Source organism: Cardiocondyla obscurior, linkage group LG07 (genome assembly GCF_019399895.1).
Source record: "Cardiocondyla obscurior isolate alpha-2009 linkage group LG07, Cobs3.1, whole genome shotgun sequence".
Taxonomy (NCBI): domain Eukaryota; kingdom Metazoa; phylum Arthropoda; class Insecta; order Hymenoptera; family Formicidae; genus Cardiocondyla; species Cardiocondyla obscurior.
The window spans coordinates 8,899,151-8,923,260 of NC_091870.1; the positions used below are offsets into that span (position 1 = coordinate 8,899,151).

Genomic DNA, 24,110 nt, shown 5'->3' on the forward strand with positions numbered 1-24,110 from the left:
TTTTATTAACTTTACGACGTAAGCTTTCACGACTTCTCTGAAGTATTGTGTAAAAAAAAAAAAATAAAAAAAAATAGACCTCTTTCTTAAACAGCCGAGGTATGCGTTTGCAGTAAAAGCTAATTGGCAACACTTGCTGTAAAACCCGCGTAATCATAATTGACATTCGCCGACAGACGCGGGAATTCGGGAGAATTGGTGAGCCGTAAAATGAAAGGGGCACGTGAAAGGGCGTCACCCGCGGATTAGTAAATAATTTATTTCAGAAAGTAATTTAACTTTTCTAATTGATCGTCTGCTCGGTCGAGAGTTCCGCGGAAAAGGTGAGGCGTAGCGGGTAGGAAAGGGGTGAACGGGCGGGGTGTAGCCAGTTTCAGGATGAAATATCCCCGACGAAGCGCCACTTTGTGCGGCCGACTGGCTGGAGATGAATTTCTCGGCGTGGCTGCCTCGGTCGGATGAGATATCCGCATAATTCTCGAGGAATTTCGAAATGTAACGAGATCCGTGATCGGTCTCGCGAGTTTGCGAACGGAACGCGGCGCGCTTGCACTGATCGATTCATTATTTTTGATAATTGCAATATTTGGTATCATAAACATTACCGGACGGCGCGTTGATTATCCTATCGATGCGATATTCAACGCTGAAAAAGTAATTACATCTGAATTGTGATATAATCCTTGTGGATATCTATTTAAATATTGCGTATGAAAATTCACATGATAACAATCGCTCTCATTTTCGCCGCGGAATACACGAATGCCACTCGGATTATTGTTTACTATTAATTCACGTATCCGTTGACAAATCGATAATTTATGTGCTCATGCAAATTACACGTTTTACGGGCGATGTTATTGTAACACTGAAATTTAGCGGTTAATAAAACGGCGCTTTCGATCATGAAGTGATCTCGTTTCGGGTCACAGCTCAGCGGTTCGTTTGTTAGGGGAGATCACCGTCGAAAGCCGCTTTCGACGGTTACGCGTGTCCTCGGGGAAACTTGTTGAAAGTGAGATCGAAAAAAGTCCTGGAATGAACAAGAGTGAGAGAAAAAGAAAGAGAGAGGGTGAGAGAATGGGAAGTGCCGTACTCCGCGTTCTTTAGAATTGTTGTTCAGAGAGATATCCGCGCTGCCGGAAAAGCGTAAGAAATATATCCGAAAAAGACTCTCGAAGATATGGCATCCGAGAACGAGTCACCCGAGATCGATCCCTTCGATTCTTCAAAGGGAAAAAAATTTCGGAAGACCGCCATGAAACTTAAGGGAGATTTACCGCAGTTATATTTCGTTGCCGCCATAGATCTTTTTACCGTCGACAGGATCTTTGCAGCTTTGTGGTTTTGCGCCGCTCTTTCACGACCGCGACAATAATTACGAACGCTCTCAGTTCTCATAACTTGACGACGTATTCCTCCTGAAATATTCATTGTTATTCAAACGATATTACTGCAGAAGTTATTATGCACATCGAATATTTATGCAGAAGTGTTAAAATGGATGAGACTACGGTTTATACGTACTCCGAAGATCCGTTGCCGAGTCAGATCTTTACCGATATTTAATGTAATAATTAATGTTGTTGAGCATGCAAACTGCATTAATTTTACAGAGTCACATTAGCGCTTATTAAAATTGCGCGTTTTATTGCTCTTCCGCGGATGATGCAGGAAAATCATGCGTAGAATCTGTTTTCTTCCTCGGATCGCAAAAGAAGTTTTCAGGTTCAAGATAACCATCTTGAGTCCCGCGGCGAGTTACGGGTTTGTTCCCAAAGGTAAAATTGGAAAAACTTTTTCCGTTTACGTGTGGATGCTTCCGCAGTATCAATCTCGCAGACTTTTCGGTATTTCAGACTCGCTGGAATCTTTATACCGATGTACGTAATGTCCGAAGTATTTTAGTAACAGAATTTAGATCAAAGTCGAGAAAGCCGACGGTCGCCTTTTAATTTCGTTTGAATCGCTTCTCGGCCGTATATCTGTTATCGTGCATTTATTCTCCGAAAAAGGGACACGCTGTTTATTCTCCTCGAAATTCTTCTCCGCGAGCACGAAATCCGAGCGTCCGGGGAATATGCGGATTTCGGTGCGCGCACACATACAGTGGAAGCACGAAACGTAATTGGAGTTTCATGACGGCGTGGCTAATTTCCCTGGATGGAAAGCTGGACCAAAACTCTCGGTAACGAGACGAGGTATTATTTATTCTTTCTGCCGTGTCGCGCGTTTGTGTATTCCTACCTCTCTCTTTCTTCAAATTGTGACTCTTACAATTGGAATATGACATACGGGATGTTTGTCGTTAAACGCGTTTTTTTTTTTTTTTTTTTATTAATTATAAGTATTTTTTTTACGGACACATGTCTATCGGGAATATCGCGCAAGAAGGGGAATCGTAAATTGAAGAAACGTCAATCCTTTTTTTTGTCAGGCTAATTCTGGGTCGAACTTTGTGCCCCGAAACGAAACGTGCCATTTATCTCTGATTTTAAATACACGTATTACGCGAAACAAGTATTTGGAGAACGACACGAAGAGATCAAGCTGAGCCACGACCATCTCATTAGACGTTGATTAACAGCGACGGATAAAATCCTTTGTCTATTTCTGTTTCAATCGGGAAATATCGCCGGCCATTCTTTGTTCCGTAGATGGCCTGTATGAAGCGACCTAATTACTGCGGCGTTTAAGCCGAAAAAAAAGGAGGAAAGGGAAGAGAAAAAAGATAGCCGGAAAAGTAGCTAGCCCGTTTCTCCGACGACTCTTTCAGATTGCGAATATCTCACGAGGTCCCTCATTTAATTATGATCTTCACAATAGAGGCAATGACTCTTTATACGCTCGTTGTTTTCGCCTTAATTGAAAAAGGAAAGAGGTAATCGCTCTTTGTGCGTTATTTCATCGTCGTTTTTAAAACTTTGATCTTCCCTTGGCATAAGTTTAAAGAGTATAATGTCCGCACTTTTTCTTTTTGAAATCCAAATTGCTTTTTATAACTAAATATTTATTTTGAGTACAATAAATATACTATTACTCGTTCGTAATTAAAAATGGACATTTACTTGTCAAAATGAGCAATTAGCGATTTACAAAATTAAAAAGAATGTGTGTGTATGTGTGTACAATTTTTTTTTTTTTTATAACATAGCTACGAGTTACCAATTGACATAAAAATCCCCGCGACATTCCGCGATTGCTTATATCGAATCTCTACAAAGCTGAAAAGATAGAGAAGAAGTATGAGCTACAACAGGAGGACCCATTTTGTTTGATACTGATTCATAGCGGTTAGGCGTGCTCTGCATTATTCAAAAAGCGTACCTGACCGTATAACGTCGTGAGGCTTTAAATATGGTTGCATCACTTTTGACTGTCAAAGCGGATAATGTGATACGTCGCACACTTTTCTCTCAGGCCACATCGATTGTTCGCCAAATCGAATAAAGGAGAGATGCACGGAGTTTGTAAATGAAAAAACGTGCCGGATTTGTAAACCCCTTTTATTATTTGTACACCTCCCACATATTTTTTTTAATTCGGGAATTTTGCAGTACTCGCTCGGTAGCGAAATAAATAAATATAGTAGTTTGTAATAAAAATTAAAAAAAATATGGGGACCATCAGATGAAGTAGTCTAATATTTTTTGTTTGCCGGGACGAATTACGGGGGGTGCCTAAATTTGTCGTAACGTCATCGGGTAATTGCGATGTGAAAGTAACGCAAGAACAACGGAACATTTTCGTTTTAATTCGGATAGAATTCATTCTCACGAGTGCGGAAATGGAGCTACACACACTCCGCGCACAATACGAATGCAACACTCCCTATTTCGGCCGACTATTTCCGGTCTTTGCGCGATGCCGGCCGTGCAGAGTGCGACATAACTCCCCCCCTTTTTTTTTTTCTTGTTTTTCCTCCGATTTCGTTGAAACGTTCTGGGTGTGGGAGTATGCATGTGTGAGTATGTATCGCTCGGCTTCACCGCGGTAGCAATTCCGTGATTTTCTCGGATTTTTCTCTACACATGTTTGTCAACGTTCTATTATTTCGCAAACTGTTGGCGTGCGAAATGAGTTTCATACTTGGAACTGTCAAAGACACTTTTTTTTCTTTTTTTTTTTATTCTTTATTTCGCCCAGATAGGAAGCACACGACGTTCGGATATTGTTGGTTCTTTAAACAGTCTCTGTAACAAATACCGTGTAAAAATGTATATTTCTCGTTCGAAATATTTTGTTTTCTGAACAAAAAAGAGAGAACATTCTCACTAGCAATTGATAAAGGAATGGCTATTGCACATTCGATAAAAATGCAACAGGCAAATATTTCTGGAACTATTTGAAATGTGAAAAACAGCAGGTACCGAGGGAAAAAAAATATGTAATTAAAAAACAGGATCTCAATCTTTTTATATAGAAATTTGAAGAGGTGTGTAAACAGATGTGCGTGTAAGTGTGCATGCATGCGTATGGATTATGTCTCTAGTGGCTAATAGCTTGAAATAATTGATAAATTAAAAGTCAACTATTACGTACGTATATACACGCAATTAAATAAAAGACGAATCGTCTTTTGTATTTTAATGTAGAGGTAGTGTCAATTTTAAAATAAGAATTAAAATTGCAGCAAAAATTTTTTGAGTCTTTTAAAATATTAATTATTAACAGTTACGATTATTAAATATTATAATTTAGTATTTGCACTGAACAACGGCTTAGAAAAAAAAAAATCAATAATAGGTTTGCGATATAGACTCGATATTTCAAATAAGCACGTGAACGTCCGTGATTGTCACTGCAAGTCACCACTGTACCAATTGCAATGATTTCACCTGCCATCGCTCACGCCTGAACGAGTGATCTGATTCTTTCAAGAGCTTTATGATGAATGGCGGATTCGTAAGATTGCACGTAGAGATTGCGGATGCTGGGCACGACAAGACTAGCTCGTCCATTCTCCTCGAGGACGACGCGGCTTCTTCCGTTCCGCTCTTCCACACCGCTTCTTTTTTCTTCTTAGGCCCCGAAGCGACGTAGTAGAAACCATCTGTCTCATTTGTTTCAGGTTCTGCCACCCTGGAAGGCCGCCAAGTCCGGGACTATATCCTTCAAAATTCGTACGAACGAGCCGAATGGATTGATCATGTACAGCCGCAGCGGCGCGCACACGAGAGTACGTATTCCTATTCAGCTATTTTTTTTTATCAATTACAATAACCGAGAAACTGGAATAGACGGTAAAACATTAAAATTCCCTCTCAATATTTTTGCGACGTAACGAGCAATCTGTCGCGCGAAAAATAGTGACGATATACAGAAGACCTTCGGACAATGGAACCGAATGCGGCTGTCAAAGTGCGATTACGCGTCCAACAATTATTGGCTACTAAAAACGTTTTTCGAAATAACAACTCGCTTTTGTCCCAAAACTCATTTCAGTCGTGGTTGCACACTCGACTGACAGTAATTTAATTATCGATGCACAATTCCACCCTCCTGTGACACTCCGACGATCGATGAGTTCTGGCGGTCAGCGACCTTCGCGTCTGAATTTCACGATTATTTGGTACTTCGAGATATTTTTCAAACAGTTCAAGTGTTTAAGTTCACTCTCCCCTATTGTAAAATTTTAATAATATTAGTTTTGCAACTTAAATAATTTTTTTTAAATTAATCTGTGTACATTAAAAAAATATATGCAGATGCAAAAAATATGATCAAAGATAAAATAATTATTCGTAGGTGAAACAACTTCTCGTGATAAAAATAAATTGATAATTAATTGCTTGATGCAATTTAAGTAGGTACTTTATATAATTAATAAATAATTTTTTTTTTATACATATTTTTATTAGAAAGAGTTGTGAACTACTTGAACTTGTAAAAAATATAAATCAATCCAACGTTATTTACGAAACGTTATTTACCAAAGTTGACAAGTCTTTTTCGATGGCTGGCTAACTTGGGTTACCATAATACATCTTCATTTATCCGTAATCCTATTAACAACGATACGCCGACATAATATATCTTCATCCATCTATCCAAGGACTATCAGGAACTCAATAAATTGCGACAATGAGCTTTCCTTTTTATTTTAGACGTAGAGATAAAATACAAATTTCCTTTTATTCGACTATAATTCACTGTTTAAGAAACTTCCTGTTCCACTTTCTTTCTCATAAATGTAAAAGTAGCATATCATATTGGCATTTTATTGATCAAATAAATTAGTTTTTACCGACAAAAAGAGCAAATAGTAAAAATGAATAAATTCACGTATTTAGACCGTGAAAAATTTAACTCCTTAATTTTTATATAAAATTATCAAAGATATTTCTGATTATTGTTTTTCCCCTTTTTTTAATTATAATAAATTACAACTGCTTTCGCATTTTAGAAAGCAAAATGTCACCATGATTACATATTTGGCAGTCAATCAGAGTGTATCTTTGAATGACGCTTCTCTGATTTATCGAGAACTCTGTGGAAAACTTGTGTACACGCGGAACACAGTGACGCCAGAAATCGACCCTGATAGCATGTTGTAGCATGAAAGGGATGAGTGAAGAGGATAGCTTCCCACACGAGCTATATGCCTTGTACATGTGCACTCGCAACTTCGTATATAGTTTGTGTACGGTATGGAAACCATCCCTTTCAGCCATCCCTTCTATGCTGCAACGTGCTCCTGAAGCCGATTTGTAACATCCCTGCACGGGAGCGATTTATCTTACATTAGCATGCAATATCAACGATATCAATGTCTTATCTATTACAGCAAGACCTGTTTGCCTTCGAGATTCTCGGCGGGCATCTTTATCTGCACATGGATCTCGGAAGTGGCCCCATTAAAATAAGAGCGTCAAAGGCACGCGTGGACGATGGCTTTTGGCACGACGTCGTCCTCAGGAGAGTCGAGAGAGATGGCCGAGTCACTGTCGACAGCAATACAGTCGAGTTTCGCACGCCGGGTAAGTAATGTAGCTCCATCCGCTCGATATTTTACTTTTTCCGCGACGTATTATCGAATTTGCGCTGAATGTATTTTTTAAAAGGCTCGGGTGGAAAATAATTTATTCGAGATAACGCTGACACCAAAAAAATAATGTTATCGCCATATATTTTTTTTTTAATGTATTTTTGCGTTCTGAAGAAAGCACCGTATTTATTAATCAACGACGTATCTTTATTTCATTTTTATTTTTAAAACGAGAGCGTCTAATAATTTTTTCTAAACCGCGAATTATATTGTCGATGAATTGCCGATGTCTATCACAGCGTATTTATGCGTGCGGTGGCGGTTTTTCAAAAAGAGCTATCTCGCCGTATACATAAAGTGTCTAACCCGAGCTGGCAGATAAGTGTCCTCGAGCGTGTAACTCTGAATTATGAGTGGCTCGGCCCGCTCAGCTCGCCGTTTACGTCGGTGGACCACGGTGTCCAGAATTTACTCACCGCACCGTGGCTAAGTGATAAAGCACTACGTATGTACGGCCGCAAACACGTGAACGATACCACAAAAACGATAAAAAGAATTTCATTGAGACAACCCGGATCTATATATCCTCTCGCAGATAACAGTGACTTAGTTCGCTGAAGGTGTTATCGCAGGACTTATTGTTACTAATTCTTTAGAAAGAAAAAGATTTGAGAAACTTGGAGACCATTGTGTGAAATCAATCGCACTTTAATACAGCAATTACTTAAAAAATAACGTTATTTGATAAAAGAGTTGAAACGAATGAGTAATTTTTAATCTTAAATTTATTATCTGAAACAAAATACTTAAATAGTAATATATTATTCAAAGATATTTTTTGACAATTAATTGTACGAGAACAATAAGTATTTCGACGTATTTGAACGAGGAAAAATTCACTCCGATTCAACCGTAAAATTTTTAGATGGGTTTCCGATGAATTCAGGACAGTTTCCACATTAGCGCAAAATTCAAATGCAACAAATATACTCGCGCAATTTCTGTAATTGAACCGCCATCGCATTTAGAAAAGAGCACGCATTATACGACGATGATACGTACATTTTGCTTTTTCAATTGCACGTTTTAATAGAACGTGTATTCGGCTGAATTAAACGATTAAATATTCTGTGTTGTTCCCGTTACGTGAACCGCGTGTATGGATGTTTTTATATATAAGTCTGGTAGCTTCAACTTTTCCCCTAACAGAAACGGCCATTCGAAGTCAAGTATTAATTAACGCGCAATAAATTATTAACTACGCTACACGGAACAGTGGTAGGTTTTTTCTCTGAAATTCGCGGAGCGAAGGACTAAGTTATCCGCTTGTTTCCGCTTTCCTGTTAATTCTGTCGCTCATCAGCAACTTCCCTCCGCACTCTATCTCTCTACATTTTTCTCTCGACTTTTTTATTCTCGTGTAGGTTAACGCAGACAATTTACCACTGCCACACACCGCTACGTGCTAAAAATCAAATTCAACGATGCATTTTTCATACCCGAAGCAATCTTTTGAATCAGATAATCGCGACAACGTTGCGGCGTTTTTATAAATGGGTCATTGCGCCATAAAAGAATATTATAAAATTAAAAAAAAAAGTATTGCACGTTAACCGGATACGTCGATAACTTATTTTATTAATTGGTTGATGTGCCACGTTTTATTCATTAAATAGCAGATCGCATTGAATTTCGTTACACCAGGAAAATTTACCTGAAACGTAATGAATTCCTTCGTGCACCTATTTACCCGCTTTCTGTTCTCTTTTTCTTCTCTCTCACCGAACGTTTGCGAGATAAATTTATAACTTTAGACAAACTGTCACCGTTTTCATCTTACCGCGACTAGGGCCTGTCGCGGTTAGCCGAATTACATGGACGGTTAATTCGCCAGCAAAACTCTCCTTTGAATCATACCGATGTAGCTTAGAGCAATTTCATCCTTGCGCTCCTGTAAAACCTTGAGCAAATATCACAGTGCCGAGTGCAAAAGAAAAGTTTTTGACTTTTATCTTCTTCGCAAAATAATTTATTTAACCGCACGATAGAGCTATTCTCTAACATCGCGTAGATTGTGTTTTTAATTATTTATTTAATTTCCACAATTATTAAAAGTAATTAAAATTTTGTGACGCTTCGAAAGATTTTTTGTCGATTCCTTTATGTGTCTCTTTCGAGTGTCGTTTATTTTATTAATTTCAAGGCTGCATTTAAATAATTATTTATGCATTCGAATGAACACATGTTTAATTAATTTTTAAATTTATATTCGGGAGGTATTGCGACTTGCGTTGTCGCAAGTCGCGTATGCGCGCATCGATTAATAGATCGATGCCCGGTAAGTGCTGCCGCCCCGCGGTCACTGAATCAGTCATCGCCCATTTTCCAACAGCACAACTTCGAGCGGCATTTATATTCATAATATAATTAATCGCCAACAGGAGATTCGACGCAGTTGGACTTGGACGGCTTGCTGTACATCGGCGGGGTGGGTGCACCATTCGCACCCTTAACTATTCCGCCCGTTTTATGGACGGGAGCCCTTCGACAGGGCTACGTGGGCTGCATGCGAGACCTCGTCATCAATGGACATCCAGTCGACATCGCAGGTTACGCGCAGCAACAGGATTCGGGTAAGCAAATTGCACTTCGACAATTATTATTAAGATAATATTATATTTGAACGCTGGCGTATAAAAAAAGGTTTCGAATAACGTGATAACAAGCAACAATCGAATCATAGTTACTGATTGCTGAAACCAAATATTGTTTTATTCTACGAGACACACGAGATAACCGTTTTTGGTAACTATTTGTTACTAAAAACATCCTGCGGCGTATGGTATTTGCTAATATTTACACAGAACGCGTACAGGCGCGATTGTTTTTACTGTTGGAGAAAAAGGTTTGTTGTCGCAGGTCCAACGCCTGATAGGCGTGATATCTAATTATTACATATTTTTTTGTATTTCTTGATTAAATAAACGGTTCATATTTTCTGTCGTCATTAGAATTTTATTTAAAAAAAAATATATATGGAATTTTCGGGTAATTTTATATGGAATCTCTTCTTTAAACGGAAGATTTTTGGATAAATTATTTTTAAATTTAATTATTATTTTAATTGCATTTATTTATGTTTGTTCATATATTTTATAGGCGCAGTGAGACCCGCATGTCACATTCAAACCCCGCATTGCGTTTCGAAGCCGTGCATGCACGATGGAACATGTATCGAAGGATGGAATCGGTTTCACTGTGATTGCACTAGCACGCCTTTCACGGGACCTACCTGTGGCAAAGGTAAAGAAGAAAATATGTTCTTTTTAATACTACGCTTATTTCTCGATCATGTGTAATTTTCAGAATAGCTCTATGTCTCAAAACTTTTAATATGCTTTTACAATAAATTAAACTCTAAATTTAGTTATAAAATATTAATTTAACAAATCTGAGAAAAGAGGAGATAATCGAGCTACCTTAAAGCTGTTGAAAATGAGTTTTTCGCATGTTCTTTTATTTATTATAAGTAACAAGTTATTATATTTTATATTAGATGCGTCGACGCTGCACTTGAACGGCACCCAGCAGATGACAGCGTTAATGCCGGAGGACTCTAGAACACAGGCGGAGGAAATTGTCATACGATTCAAAACGACGAGACCGCGTGGCCTACTACTAGCCACCAGCTTTGAAAACAGCTCCGACCGCTTACAAATTTATATAGACGAAGGCAAGGCGAATGTGCTGATTCACATCGGAGATCAAGAAAAGGTAAGATTGCATTTTATTAAATTTTTTTAATGACCAGGCCATTGTAAATTATTACGTTCTATTATAAATGTCGCGCAAACAAATCTTATCACGGGCAAAGGCGCGTTGTTGAAAAGACAGTAAATATTGGGTTTATCTCGGACAAATTCGATCCACTTAATGTCAGCGAGCTCAGAAGTTAAAGGACCTCGCGTGGTCCATGAGGATTTACATTCTCGAAGCATCGCCGATGTAGAACGTCGTCCCGATATACCTGACGTAGATCGCTCTCCCGTTGCGAACAACGTCATGACGTTAACTTAATACGTCACCCGCAGCAACATCCGCCAAGTAAACGGCTAGGCGGCTCTCATCTCCATGTAACGGAATATTCTTTCTGACGGAAATGTTGGACGCATAAAGCGTGTTCTCGGCAATTGCTCCCGAAGTATAAAGATAACGCGCAATGGTTTACAATCTTTGCTATATTAACTCTTTTTTTCGGCGACGCAACAGAAAAGATTTCATGACGGAACGTAATAACATAATTTATTTAAGATTCAAACAGAACAAATTTTTACAACTGTTTCACCGCCGTCAAGTTTTACATCTCGGGCAATTCGGGAAATTTTTAAGAATTAACAAGACTGTTATCTCAAGGTCGCCAGGCACGTTTCTGTGTTGCTCCATCGATCGTTTTCCCGGGAACCAAATGCATTTCTGAATGCATCCTGCAATCTCTCGTTCACGCAATCTCCAACACTCCATCCCTTCCTCGTGCTGTCCGCATATATGTGGAAAGACATAAGCAATTCTACAATCGCGACGCTTCCGGTCGAGCGAACAGTAAATCGGCCGATTCGATCTCGCTGCTATTTCATTAGATGATGGGTAAATGTGCAATTTATTTTTTCTCTTTTTCTTCTCTTCCCTTATATAGACAGTTATGAATACATTCGATAAAATATTATATGTTATATCCACTGTTCGGCTAAAACAATATTCGACATTAAAAGTTAAATTTTTTAATACGATAATAACACGAAAAATTGTTTTTATAATTATACTGATATTTAGAATTTTTTAAAATTATTTATAGATCTTGATTTCGAATTGCATTTTGAGTTATGCGTTATCTGAATCAGTGAGCGACGAGTCCAACGTCTGACATTAGTAGTACGGTTATGAAATAGATATTGCGTTAATTTGGAGTTAACAATCTTGGGTCGAAGTCATTTGGAACTCTCGTATCGCGCGCGGATGAGGAGCCAACGTGCGAATCTACAAATACACACGTAAGTGCGAGAGTACACGGTGCACGGTAATTTACGGTAATGTTTCAATCTCTGTACCTACACGGACTCGTTAATTGGACGGAATAATTGATACGATAATGCGGCGCTTGGCGATTAGTCTACGGAAAACCAGATTTCCGCGAAGTTCCTGCGAAGTTCGGGAACGTTTCAACGAAGATTTCTATCGCGGTAGCGTTGAATCGCAGGCTCCTCTCGATCACAAGATTATCCGCGATTTTTGATAATGTATTAATCATTTTTTTTTTTTCAGCGGGAGCAAAAATTAATAAAGCAGGTAGTACGTTATTAATTAAAGAATTACGTTATCCCTTTTAACGTATTATGTTATTCATATAGTATACGTTTTAAATAAAGATAAATTTATTATTTAGCGTATAACTATGATTTAAATCAACGCAAGAAAACTTCGAAAACAGCACGAGGGCAATAGTTCAATAAAAGTACAGTACGTTTTATGAGATCAATTTATCATGTATTGCACATTTCGTTTTATTCGCAAAGACGCCGACGGAAATTACAATCGATTCCTCGTGGAATGGAAATTTGATAGCCAGCTATTTTTAAAGTTTTTTTTGTATCGAACGTAGAGCGAGTATTTTTGACGATTAACATGAATTAAACCGTAAGTCAGTGCTTGCGATAATAATAATGTTCGACGGCAATACCAACGGTGCATAGATGACGTTGGATGACAAACGTGCGTCAGGTGTCACACAACGCGTGATATCGTATATTGCAACGGGGACTGTGCCAGATAGTGACGAGTTGCTTGGATTTATAGGGCTTGGTCGAATGACAGGCATCTCATAGAGGTAGTTTATCGATAGCGTTAAACCTATTGCGACACGATGATATTGCCGCTGTACAATAAATAAAATAAAATAAAATAAAATAAAACTCGGGGACCGCCCTCGGTGCGCGTATCGATTGACTTCATTTCAGTAAAGTTTTAGTGAAGTAAAAAAGACGAAATAGGAGAAGAATTCTGTTACGATAAAATTATTGTTATAATTATTACATTTTCTATTTAAAAACAATTATTATATTAAGCAATACATTAAAAATATTATATGCAGTGGAGCTTATATTTGATAAAAAGAAAAAAATTCTATTTATCGATATAAATGCAAGGGAATTAATAGGCATTGTTTTATTTCAGTTATTAACAGCTGGGCAAGGTCTTAATGACGACTTGTGGCATACTCTGAGGTTCTCCAGACGGTTCAACTCGCTCAAATTCCAGATCGACAGTGATGCGGCAATACGAGGTATGTACATACATGAAATGATACGCATGCTTTTACATGGAACAATTTTAAACCCTATAAAACGGTTTATCAATGGGGAATGTACATTTTATATAGTGTTAAAATCACGATAATATCGAGAATGAATAATTGTATGCAAGATAAATTGGGAATTTTTTTAACAAATTTCTTTTATATAAAGTTTTATTTTTGACAACTGGAAAATTAATGACGTCTCTCCAGTGGAATTTAAATTAATTTCAGATCTGAATAAAACGTAGATATTTTTTAATTAATCAACTTTTATTGCAAATTGTTGAACACATTTTTCGATGTATTTAATTTTTTTTACGCTCATACACAAATACTCAAAAATTTTCGCGAATTAAAAAGAAAGCATTAAAAACTTTATATTAATATTCTACAGTTATCACTGGAATTAATTGCGTGAATTAGCTAAACGTTAAATGCGATACAATATGAGAAACTAGAAATTGAGAAAAAGATCGATTAATTTAGACACGAACTACATTATTACGGGAACAGGATGCCATGTAAACTGCTGCAAATTGTATGTCGGTACCAGATGCAAAACAGTTGATTGCTTTCGTGCTTGTACAGTGCAAGTGGCGTCTTCGATCGCAAGGTGTAAGCCGTGTAAGAAATGACGAGAAAAAAAACTTTAATTGAGCATTAAAAAAAAAAAAAAAAAAAAAAAAAAAAAATAGGAAAAGCAGAAAATTTGCATACATTTTTGATTGTGCGAGAAACGTCATTACATTAAATATTAAATTGAAAGAAGGGAGTTTCTCTGTCGCGACATATCGTAGCGAGGGGGTGCTTTGTACGTCGCATCGATTGCGCCGACTCGAAGGATTCTTATGCATCATATGCATGTGTACATTCGAACTTTTCACCGCAAGGCGTGAGCCCACGCAAGGGAGCAATATCGTATTTCGAAATTCCTATTTAGCATAAATATGTGGAGGCATACCCGCGGCGAAAGCCGTGGTACAGTAAAAAAGTCGCGGTGAAATATACAGAGATCTGAAGGCATGTATAAAAATATGGAAACTAAAGCCGACAGATGTGTTGAGACGATCGCGTTTAACACATTTTAGAATAGGATGTTCTCAATTGCCAGTAAAATAAAATTTAAAGATAAAATAGGAAAAAATTGTTAACACAATTATTGTAGTATTGAAAGCTTGAACGAAATTTTTCTTACGTGATAACATTTTTATTAGAATTCCCGTATCGGAGATAGTCACTTTCGGCGCGAATTCTTCCTCATAAAAACGTATTAAAAAAATATAAAGATAGAAAAAAAAAGGGTTATTGAAATTTAACGTGAAAGAATAAGCAAACAACGATGAATGCGGATGCCGATCTTAATTATTTCGCGTAAAAGTTATGGCGTTCTCGAAATTGGAAAACAGAAGTATTCGGTTAAAATCGAGTGCGGATGTACGCGTGTATATTTGGCGCGCTGCTGGAAAAGGGTGGAAAGAGGAATGCAGCGGCGGAGAAACAAAGAGAGTAAGGATTAACTGCGCCGTACGACCAAATTGCCCGGGGCGTATAAATACAGGTGTACACGGGGCGAGGGTGTAGTGTCTCGCCATAGAGAGTTTCTACCCGATAATCAATTTCCACATCGAGATTTATCAGTCGGTGGATTCGGCGCGGCGGGATCATTCGGTCTACCAAGATTTATGCGAGCGCCGTACGACGCGCCTCCGCGTAGGAACGGCTCTCTCGCGTGGAAAATAATTTTCCGCCTTCTCTCGATCATCGCCCGCCGTGCGATCGTTTGCCCGTGTTCAGTATTAGTGTTGTTATTTGTCGGCCCGACGAGTCGGGAAAATTGGCACGGCGAGTTAAATCGTCCTGTCGTTTCCGACTATTACCGTTGCCGATGATCGACCGAGTTGTTAAACGCGACAGTTTCACAAATATTTCACGCGTTCCGGAAAATCATTATTAAGGAAATTCTTTATTAACAAAGAATTGTTCTTTCGATACTTTTATAAAATTAATGATATTACTGTTTCAATTTAAAATAGCCAAACGAGTTCCTTCGTACGTGCGGGGGATATTTTCCAAGTTGTTACGGATTACAAAGGTACCTGCGTCAGTTTGGTCGCACCATAGATTCGAATAATTAATGAAAATCGCCGAGAAAGTTTTGCGAGATCGACGAGCGGGCGCACAAAATTAAAAATTTCCCAAGCAATTTTTCACCCAAGTTTCAAGACCGCTCTCATCGCGCTAGCCTCATAAGTTCGGTAAATGGGACAAATGGCAAATTAGAAACTACTGATTTGTTGCAAAATACTAGTTTCCCAAGACTAAGAAACTTGATACATACGTTACGGCTTGTCTGACACTTTAAACTATCGATATGTAGGCAATATTACAAAACTTATGTTAGAGAGATTGATGTCATTTTAGTGAAACGAAGGAAATGAAAAAGGAGAAAAATATTTCAGCATGTAGATTTTTCGAATATATAACTTATATATTTATATAAAAAGTACATATTGAGAATTTAAACTTTTTATATAACAATTACGATTTAATATCTAACGGAGAAAATTGCAAAATTACATTTTTTATTTTTTTTTTTTTCCTATGAGACATTCATATATAAATTTCATAATTTTATTACACAATCAGTCTGAGCGAATTAATGAACAATTATATTAAAATAATTAATTATGCAGTATCTCTTGCATATGCAAATAAGAGTATATAATTAATAATGCGATGCGAATAATTATCAATTAATGAACTGTTCTCTTTGTGTGCTTGATCGCTTTTAAGAAGCGGCTGAAAAAAAAAAAAAAAAATCTACGCCGCTCGTTTTATTTTTTGAATCGCCGCTTCGATTTTGATAGCGCTTAAAAGCGCTACATTTTCCGATTGCCTTTCCTCTATCGGATAAATTACAAGTTTCCCGCGGGTGTTCTCGGCACAACATCACAAATTCAAAACGTGTCGCGTAGTGCGTCCGCTTTTGCATTCCGCCGGCAGCCCTTCGAATCGAAACTCTCTTATGAATGCTAATCGAAGATTTTCTAAGGCCGCGGTCGTTATTGCATCTGGCGGTGGATGCGCCGATCGGTGAAAAATGTTATATCAACGGGCGAAAATTTTCGTTTGCAAATGATAAAGATGTTATCAGCGACGGAACGGAAGAACGTATCGGCCACATAAGCGACCCATAAAGCGCATCTCGGGGCGATCGGGCGATAAAATACAATGAATCAGATATAAAACGGATTTATCTTAAAGCGCGAGCAAAAGGGGACGTTTTATCGGTAAAGGAAAACGCTCTTGCTCGAGTACCGCTTTCGATAGTTTTGTAACAAGACGAGAATAAAGTTTCGTACGAAACAGTTTTATTCTATATTTTCGGATGTGCTTTGTGCCGCTCCGTGCGAGCGTATGATCAATGGCTGAGGCACGCGTTTTCTTCAGGAAATTCCACCTCGAGGCGAGGAGTTCTCGCGCCCGCGTTTTCCTCGGGACCGTCAATTTTTCTCTGTTTACGCCGATTCTCCGACCACATTATTTATGGGGCTATAGATACGCGTTGGTACCATCGATTTCCCGACACCCGGCGGACGGATTACAAATCGTAGGCATGCAAATGCGCTTTTTATCGCGCCGACTCCTCGAAACGCTCTCGAAACCGCCGCGCTGCGGTGGCTGCGCGACGGGGAAAAGTGCATCCGGAATCGACGGCGACGGGAGAGGGTCGACGTCTCTGCGGTACTCGAGGCACTCCGCCGGCGAGAGCGGCGTTTCAAGTATAAAGTAAATTATATCCCGGCGCGTTTCCATCAACGGTAAACCGCTTCGCGGAAATTCCTTCGGGGACCCTCTCGTGCGCGCAAATTCCGCGGCTAGCGAAACGGCAGACGTACTATAAGTAAGCAAACAATCGATATCGGGAGATATAACGGCGATCCTCGTAACGGCCGGGCCTTTTTTGATACCGATATTATCCGTTCGATAGCGTCGTTACGGCTCTCCGCGTCTTCGCCGATATTGCGCCTTCCATATTGGAGAACCGTTAAGGTCGCCGTGCGCGAATTGACGCACGGGTCCGTCATTTCAACCGGCGATTCTATTTCAAACGTATTCCGTGCGATATAGGCACGTATATGAAAGATAATGTAAGATAATCAAAGCAATTAGCGACACCCGGGTGGAAACAAAACATCGATACACAATCGAGCGCAGCGTATCTTATTAATATCGATAATACGAGCCGCGCGTGATTGGCTTACCAATCAACCTGGCCCCAATCGGTTCCTGCAAAACAACCCCACCGCAGCGGCCGCCGTGAAACAGCCACCCTCGCAAAGCTGTCCCTCGGATCACGCTATTAAACTGACGGCGAGTGCCGGCAATATTGAGTTAGGTGGCAATAGCCTAAATTGCAGTAGCCCTGCACGGCCTTTACTTCGGCGCAATCGATCGCGCCGGGACGATAATTGCTGCACAGCGAAACACACGCGGTCCCCGTCTTAAGCCCGGCGTAGTTCAATAGTTCAGTTTAAAGTTCGTTGCATTCGGGAATCTCCGTGAACTTCCAGCAATTAATCTATTTACCAACCCTTTCGCCAGATGCTAATTAAAGCGATATTTTAATGAACGTTCTAAATTTTCAGGATATATCTTGCAAATAAAACGCGTATCAAGTAAAGAATCTGAAGGAAAAAATAAAGAACGTTGGGGATTGCACATATATCGCGTTCTTACTTCGCTTTGGTATTTTCAACGTCGAAGTAGAATAATAAAAGAAGTTGGAAAGTTTCAAATGAGAGCGCGTATACTTTTAAATTAATTACTACGAGGAGCGCGGTTTCTAATATTGTTACTTTCATTAAAAAAACGGATTTAAACAATAAGATTGTAAATATTCTCCTAAGGCTACATTTTTTACTCAAACTTATTTCGCGTCTTACTATTTCTTGGTTTAATGGTATATTAATTCTTTGTACGCGAATGTAGCGGAAACGCAGCTGGGCAAACAGGGCATCTTGGAATTCCGCACTCTCCACGTGGGTGGGTATCTTCATGCGGGTGAGGACATACCGCACTTTGTCGGGCAACTCCAGCAGATCTGGTTCAACGGATATCCATACTTGGAGATTGCACGGAGCGCTGGAAGCCATCAGGCTTCGCACCAAGGTGTCACGCCCATTATGCGGGTCACAGGCAAGTTCGGAAAAAGGAACCATCCGGTCCACCATCCGGTGACCTTTACCTCGAAGCACACCTTCGTGGGTCTTCCGGTGCTCAAGGCATACGTCGAGACCAATATCTATTTCCAGGTGAAAATTGATATTAATCTGATCGATTCTTTTCCTTGCCGCGCGTTTAGTATAACAAATAACTAATAAAGATTTGAAACGCAAAAAGAAAGCGGACCAGCTGTTTTATACTTGTATATTGCTTTTCAGTTCAAAACGCGCGAAGCGAACGGCTTGATTCTTTACAACGCCGGAAGAGAGCACGATTTTATTGCGGTCGAGCTGGTGAACGGACACGTGCACTACGTGTTTGACCTAGGCGACGGAGCTGTCAGGGTCAGAGACACTTCGAAGTCCAAGTTGAACGACGGTAAATGGCACGCTGTCAGTATCGGTAGACCTGCCTCAAAGAGACACACTCTCGCTGTGGACGATCATGTAACCGCTGTCAACAGTCAGGGCAGCAACGAAAATCTTGATCTCGACGGTATTTTATATATAGGTAAGTAAAAAAACTCTGATGTACAATTTGCAATTTTATTCTGTAATTTAAACATTTATTTGCAGCAAAAAAAAACAAATTTAATTTATATTGAATATATTTTTTTGCTTACTTGATTAATATTATTATGATAATTTGAAAACAGGCATTAGGGGTGCAATATAATTGATTAGTAAGAATTTAATTAAAATGCAAAAATATTAACTAATTTTTACATACCATTTAGTTATGACAATCTGTCGCATTTTCTCTATTTGAACCCACCCGTTATGTAACGCGGTAATACAATTAATCAGGATTCTATTCGACAATTTCATTTCAGAGATATTACTACAATAAAATAACAGCATGTACGTGATATTAATTTAATTTAATTAGTCAGTCGTGATTTACATTTGCAATCTGTTTATTGTATAAGTTATATGTCATTTATGTATTGGTTTCTTAATTAGTTTAATGAATTATATGCATATTTCTGTTCGACTTACCATATTTATCGTAAAATCGATTTAATGATAAGATGGTTAACGAATATAAAATTCTTAAATTCTCTTTCTTTATCTTAAAAAAAAAAAAATTACTTGCATTACAGACAAAGTTCTTTAACTTAAAATATTATTTTTTAATTTTAATAACATTTCGAAATTTTATCGAAAAAGCTTATCATATTTTAATAATATTATAAATAATATAACTTGATTTCTGAAAATGCATTAACAACGAACTACTACATTTTTACATAAACGACTACGTCAAGTGATAAAGAAACAGATATTTCTGTATTTATAATTAATATCGGATAGATCTCTATATACGTCTGCACTAATGAATCCGAAATTCAGTTACGGTATCAGTCTAGCGTTCTATGAATCACCGTTAATTAGATCCGTATCATACCATTCCCATTGCTTAATTCATTAATAAATCTATCGATCACCGTCAGACTGACGTAAATTGGCAAATCAGCCATCAATTATTCTTCAATAGCGATTGCCAAATTCGCGTCGCGACGTCGGTTTCGTGCAAGATATTCATTAGAAATTTTGCTCTAATTGAACATAATATTTATTGCCGCATTAAAATATTTCTAGCAATTTTCAATTACAATGCAAAGTATAACTTAAAGCTTAGATTTGTAATTAAAAATTTATTTTATGTGTTCGTTACATATAATAATATTGAGGAAAGAGGGTACTGCGATAACGAATTTTACTTTATCGGTCAAATCTCCCTTAAGTATATTAGCAATCTGGATGATAGACTTTCAAATACACCACATACGAGCTGATTGGCCGGGCGGTTGAGTTTCGGAGTTCCTGCACGTGGTCATATCGGGTATAATGTGTGACCGTCGAAATAATTTTCGACTGACGGCGATCCCGCAGGATTTATGGCGAGATGGCCGGACGTGCGGTCGTCTCGGTTCGTCGAGCGCCCGCGATATCCGCGATTGCCGAGAGGCCTGTGGATATCGCAAGGCTAAAGCTTGCGAGAGAGATGATTTAACTACCGAATTTCGATTTCTATGTTGCACAACAAATATCAATATCTCACCAGTGGCAATTTTGTCACCGAACAAACTGTATCGCGTAATACGAACATATGAATAAATAAGCAAGCCTTAATTATAAAACAATTAAAATTTACAGATTTTATTTTAATAAATTATATTAAATAAGTTTAACTTTTTTTTTCGTCTATTAACTTTTGCTTTCGTCTGTTTTAGGTGGAGTGGAGAAGACGCAATATATGCTTTTACCAAAACAAATTCTCAGTCGTCACGGATTTGAGGGTTGTTTGGCGTCATTGGATCTCAGCGGAGAAAGTACCGACCTCATTTCTGATGCTGTCGTGCCGAGTTCTCTCGTCACATCCGGATGCGACATTTACACCAACTTGCATCCGGGCAAAAAGTGTACTCATGATCTCTGCGCTAATCATGGGACATGCGTGCAGCAATGGAATAGCTATACATGCGACTGCGACATGACAAGTTTTACTGGACCAACTTGTAACGATGGTAAAAAAGTAGGAAAAAAAGAAAAAATATAGGGCCGTTCGTACTTACATTTGTAATAAATGAGAAAAAGCGAGAGATATAAAGGTTATTAGTATCCTTACATAAAAAATGTAATATTTTATTATATATTTACTAGTTTTGTAATCTTTTTTAGTGTCTATCTGTACAATTATATAAATGTGTGAGTGTTCTATTTTAACTTTTGCTTCAAATTCCTTAAAAAACAATTTTTTAAATAAAAATTGTTTTTTAATGGATTTTTTCTATATATTTTAATAACATTATAAAGTTACTACTAAAGTTATTAAAGTTTAATGCTGCTATCGGATTATTCTGCAGTATTATAAATATTATGAGGATGTAGAACTAGTTCATAGTTTGGATACGATCAAAATCTCTCACCGGGAGGTAAATATTTTCCCGAATAACTAGTTAATCGCGGTTATTGATAAAACTTGACGAATTTTTTAGAAACTACAATACTGTTTGAAATACGTGAGGAGGAAAATAAAAATTAAATTAACTTTTAAATTAAAGTAATACTATATGGAATTAAATACTATATTTAAAACAAGAAAAATTTTAGCAGACGTTAAAATTTAATATGTAACAAGTAAAATATTATTCTAATACTAAAATGTTTTATTTTGCAGAGGCTGTTGCTTACGAATTTGGAGCTGGAAGAGGAATTATTACATATACCTTTCCACCTGATCGTCGGCCAGAAATGAAAAGAGATACCGTTGCCTTGGGTTTTGTCACCAGCGTCAATGATGCTGTACTACTTAGGATAGAATCTGCATCGAGCAATGATTACCTCGAAATCGAAATTGTTAGTATATAATAATAAAATTGATTTATCTATAATATTCTTACTAAAAATGTTTTGTGTATGCACGCGTATATATACGAAAGAAATAAATAATTTATTTATATTACAGGTGGAAGGTAATGTTTTCGCGGTTTATAATATGGGCACCAATGATCATCCGATCGGCGAAGTTGGCGTGAAAGTTAACGACAACCAATATCATGTGGTACGTTTTACCAGAACTGGACCGAACAGCACACTACAAGTGGATGACTACAATTTACAATCTAATCATCCGTTGGGTAAGTCATTTTTGCATGCTATATTTCAAAAGACCAGTACCACGATACATGACTAACTATCGCCAATCAATAAGTATTTGCATTACGTTAGATATGCGGTAAAAAATTATCTCCCAAGTTTTATTAAATATTAAATATAAATTTAAATATTAATAAATATTAATAAGTTAGCACCACACAAGATAAGAAAAAAAAGAACTTCACAAACTTTTTCGACAAATAAATTAACGAAAATTATTTAAAAAAGCACGGTAGTGTTTAATTTGCGACCGCTCGACCGATGTAATACTTTTGTTAAATACGGGACGATCTAAACGGTACGAGAACTGCCGCGCAACTAAAGACGAAGGGGTTCCTATGTGCTCTTTTATGGTCATCGTGGTGCTGGTCGTTGACCCGTTCTAACCATGGGAAACGGCCTTGGCTGGGTTCACGAGACCCGACCATTGTCTCGGCCTTTTCACGAATGCAAAGGCCGTTTGCCGCTCTCACGGAAAGGCATCTTGCTTGTGTTGGGTTTGATTTATCGATTGACGGAGAATTATCAAGCGATTATCCGGAAACGCTTCTCCACAATTGCACTCGAATGCATTACTGGAGCTGAAATTTATGGAGGCCCGCGCCTCTCCTTTCTTAAAACTTAGAAACATTTTTCGTTGACTTGAGATAAGGGAAATTAATTCTTTGATTTATTTAAGTTCATTACTTTAATTTTAATATCCCCGATAAATAATTAAAATAGATTCTCACTACCTCGGAGATAAAATTTAGGCTCAAATTTAATTCAACGGTTAATATGATTGAGTTAATCATAATTATTCTTAAAATAATTATAAAATTATAGTTGGATCAAAAATTAATTAGATTATTTTCTTAGCGTATATACTTTTATTACAAGAGTTGATAATGTGTACTCTGCATCGTTCTATAAAACGAAATATTGATTGTGAGATTATTCTTGGGAATATTCATCTGTTTTAATAACTTTATTATAAATCTGACAAATGCAGATAATATTTTCAATGATCTACTTTAGTATGCACGACGGTATTTTGCTCGTTTTGTTTACACGGTGAAATCTTGACGCTCAACCAGGTGATCGAAGTTTTATCGAACATAAGCTAAGTTTATTTACTCCGCAGGCTTGGAAATTTCCATCCGTGATATGTTGTCCTGATAACTTGACCTTTAAAAAACGCTTTCGCTTTTCTAACAAGAAACCTGAGCTTATGTTAATCCTGCTTTTAATATATACGCGACCATTATCCTTTGAAAGAAAAAGTAAAAAAAAAGAATTGCAGAATGAATTGAGCAATTGGAACGATTAATTCTCATTAGTATATTTTTTATATTAAACAATTTATATTCAAAGATTAAAGGACAACATTATTTTGATCAAAATTTTTTGCAATTGAATAATCCCAAGTGTGTGATAATGTACATTTAAAGGCAGATGTAACGTTCGCCGCGATGAGCGGCGACGGCGGCTAGCGTACGTGACTTCCCCCTCTCTCGGCGGCCGAGTAAGGTGGACGTAGTAGTAGAGCGCGGTTCCTCTCCCCACAGTCTTCCCTAACATGTGCTGTGTGGAACATGTACGTGCGTACACGTGCTTCGTGTGAGATTCGACGCACACCACGCCAAGATCACGTACGCTAACCGCCGTCGCAGCATCCCGGACGCTATTCCTGTCGGTAAGTGTGCATACATATATGGATCTTACATTTATACACATTATGCAACTAAAGTCTATGAATATATCTAGTTCTTGACGCGTATATCTTCGTCTGAAACATTAAACAATATTAATTCCACTTCAATTAATCAAAAATTGAAATAGACGGTGACAAACAATTAATTAATTAAACAGAAATATTTGCAAACACTCTGAAAAGAAATTTTTG

The 24,110-nt window shown here is 37.9% G+C and overlaps 1 protein-coding gene across 4 annotated transcripts in view; it reads left to right on the plus strand.

Moving 5' to 3' along the window:
- Nrx-1 (neurexin 1) overlaps positions 1 to 24,110 on the plus strand; it is a 177,099-nt gene that overhangs the window by 133,781 nt on the left and 19,208 nt on the right. For all 4 annotated transcript variants that reach the window (XR_011545996.1, XM_070659403.1, XM_070659404.1 and 1 more), the window contains 11 exons: positions 5,072 to 5,179; positions 6,788 to 6,980; positions 9,430 to 9,621; positions 10,148 to 10,291; positions 10,545 to 10,762; positions 13,217 to 13,325; positions 18,330 to 18,652; positions 18,782 to 19,073; positions 20,800 to 21,093; positions 21,747 to 21,925; positions 22,035 to 22,206. Coding sequence is in view for 3 of the 4 variants with exons in the window: in XM_070659403.1 (XP_070515504.1) it covers positions 5,072 to 5,179; positions 6,788 to 6,980; positions 9,430 to 9,621; positions 10,148 to 10,291; positions 10,545 to 10,762; positions 13,217 to 13,325; positions 18,330 to 18,652; positions 18,782 to 19,073; positions 20,800 to 21,093; positions 21,747 to 21,925; positions 22,035 to 22,206 (2,224 nt within the window). In the remaining variant the exon portion in view is untranslated. The remainder of the gene's footprint in view (positions 1 to 5,071; positions 5,180 to 6,787; positions 6,981 to 9,429; positions 9,622 to 10,147; positions 10,292 to 10,544; positions 10,763 to 13,216; positions 13,326 to 18,329; positions 18,653 to 18,781; positions 19,074 to 20,799; positions 21,094 to 21,746; positions 21,926 to 22,034; positions 22,207 to 24,110) is intronic.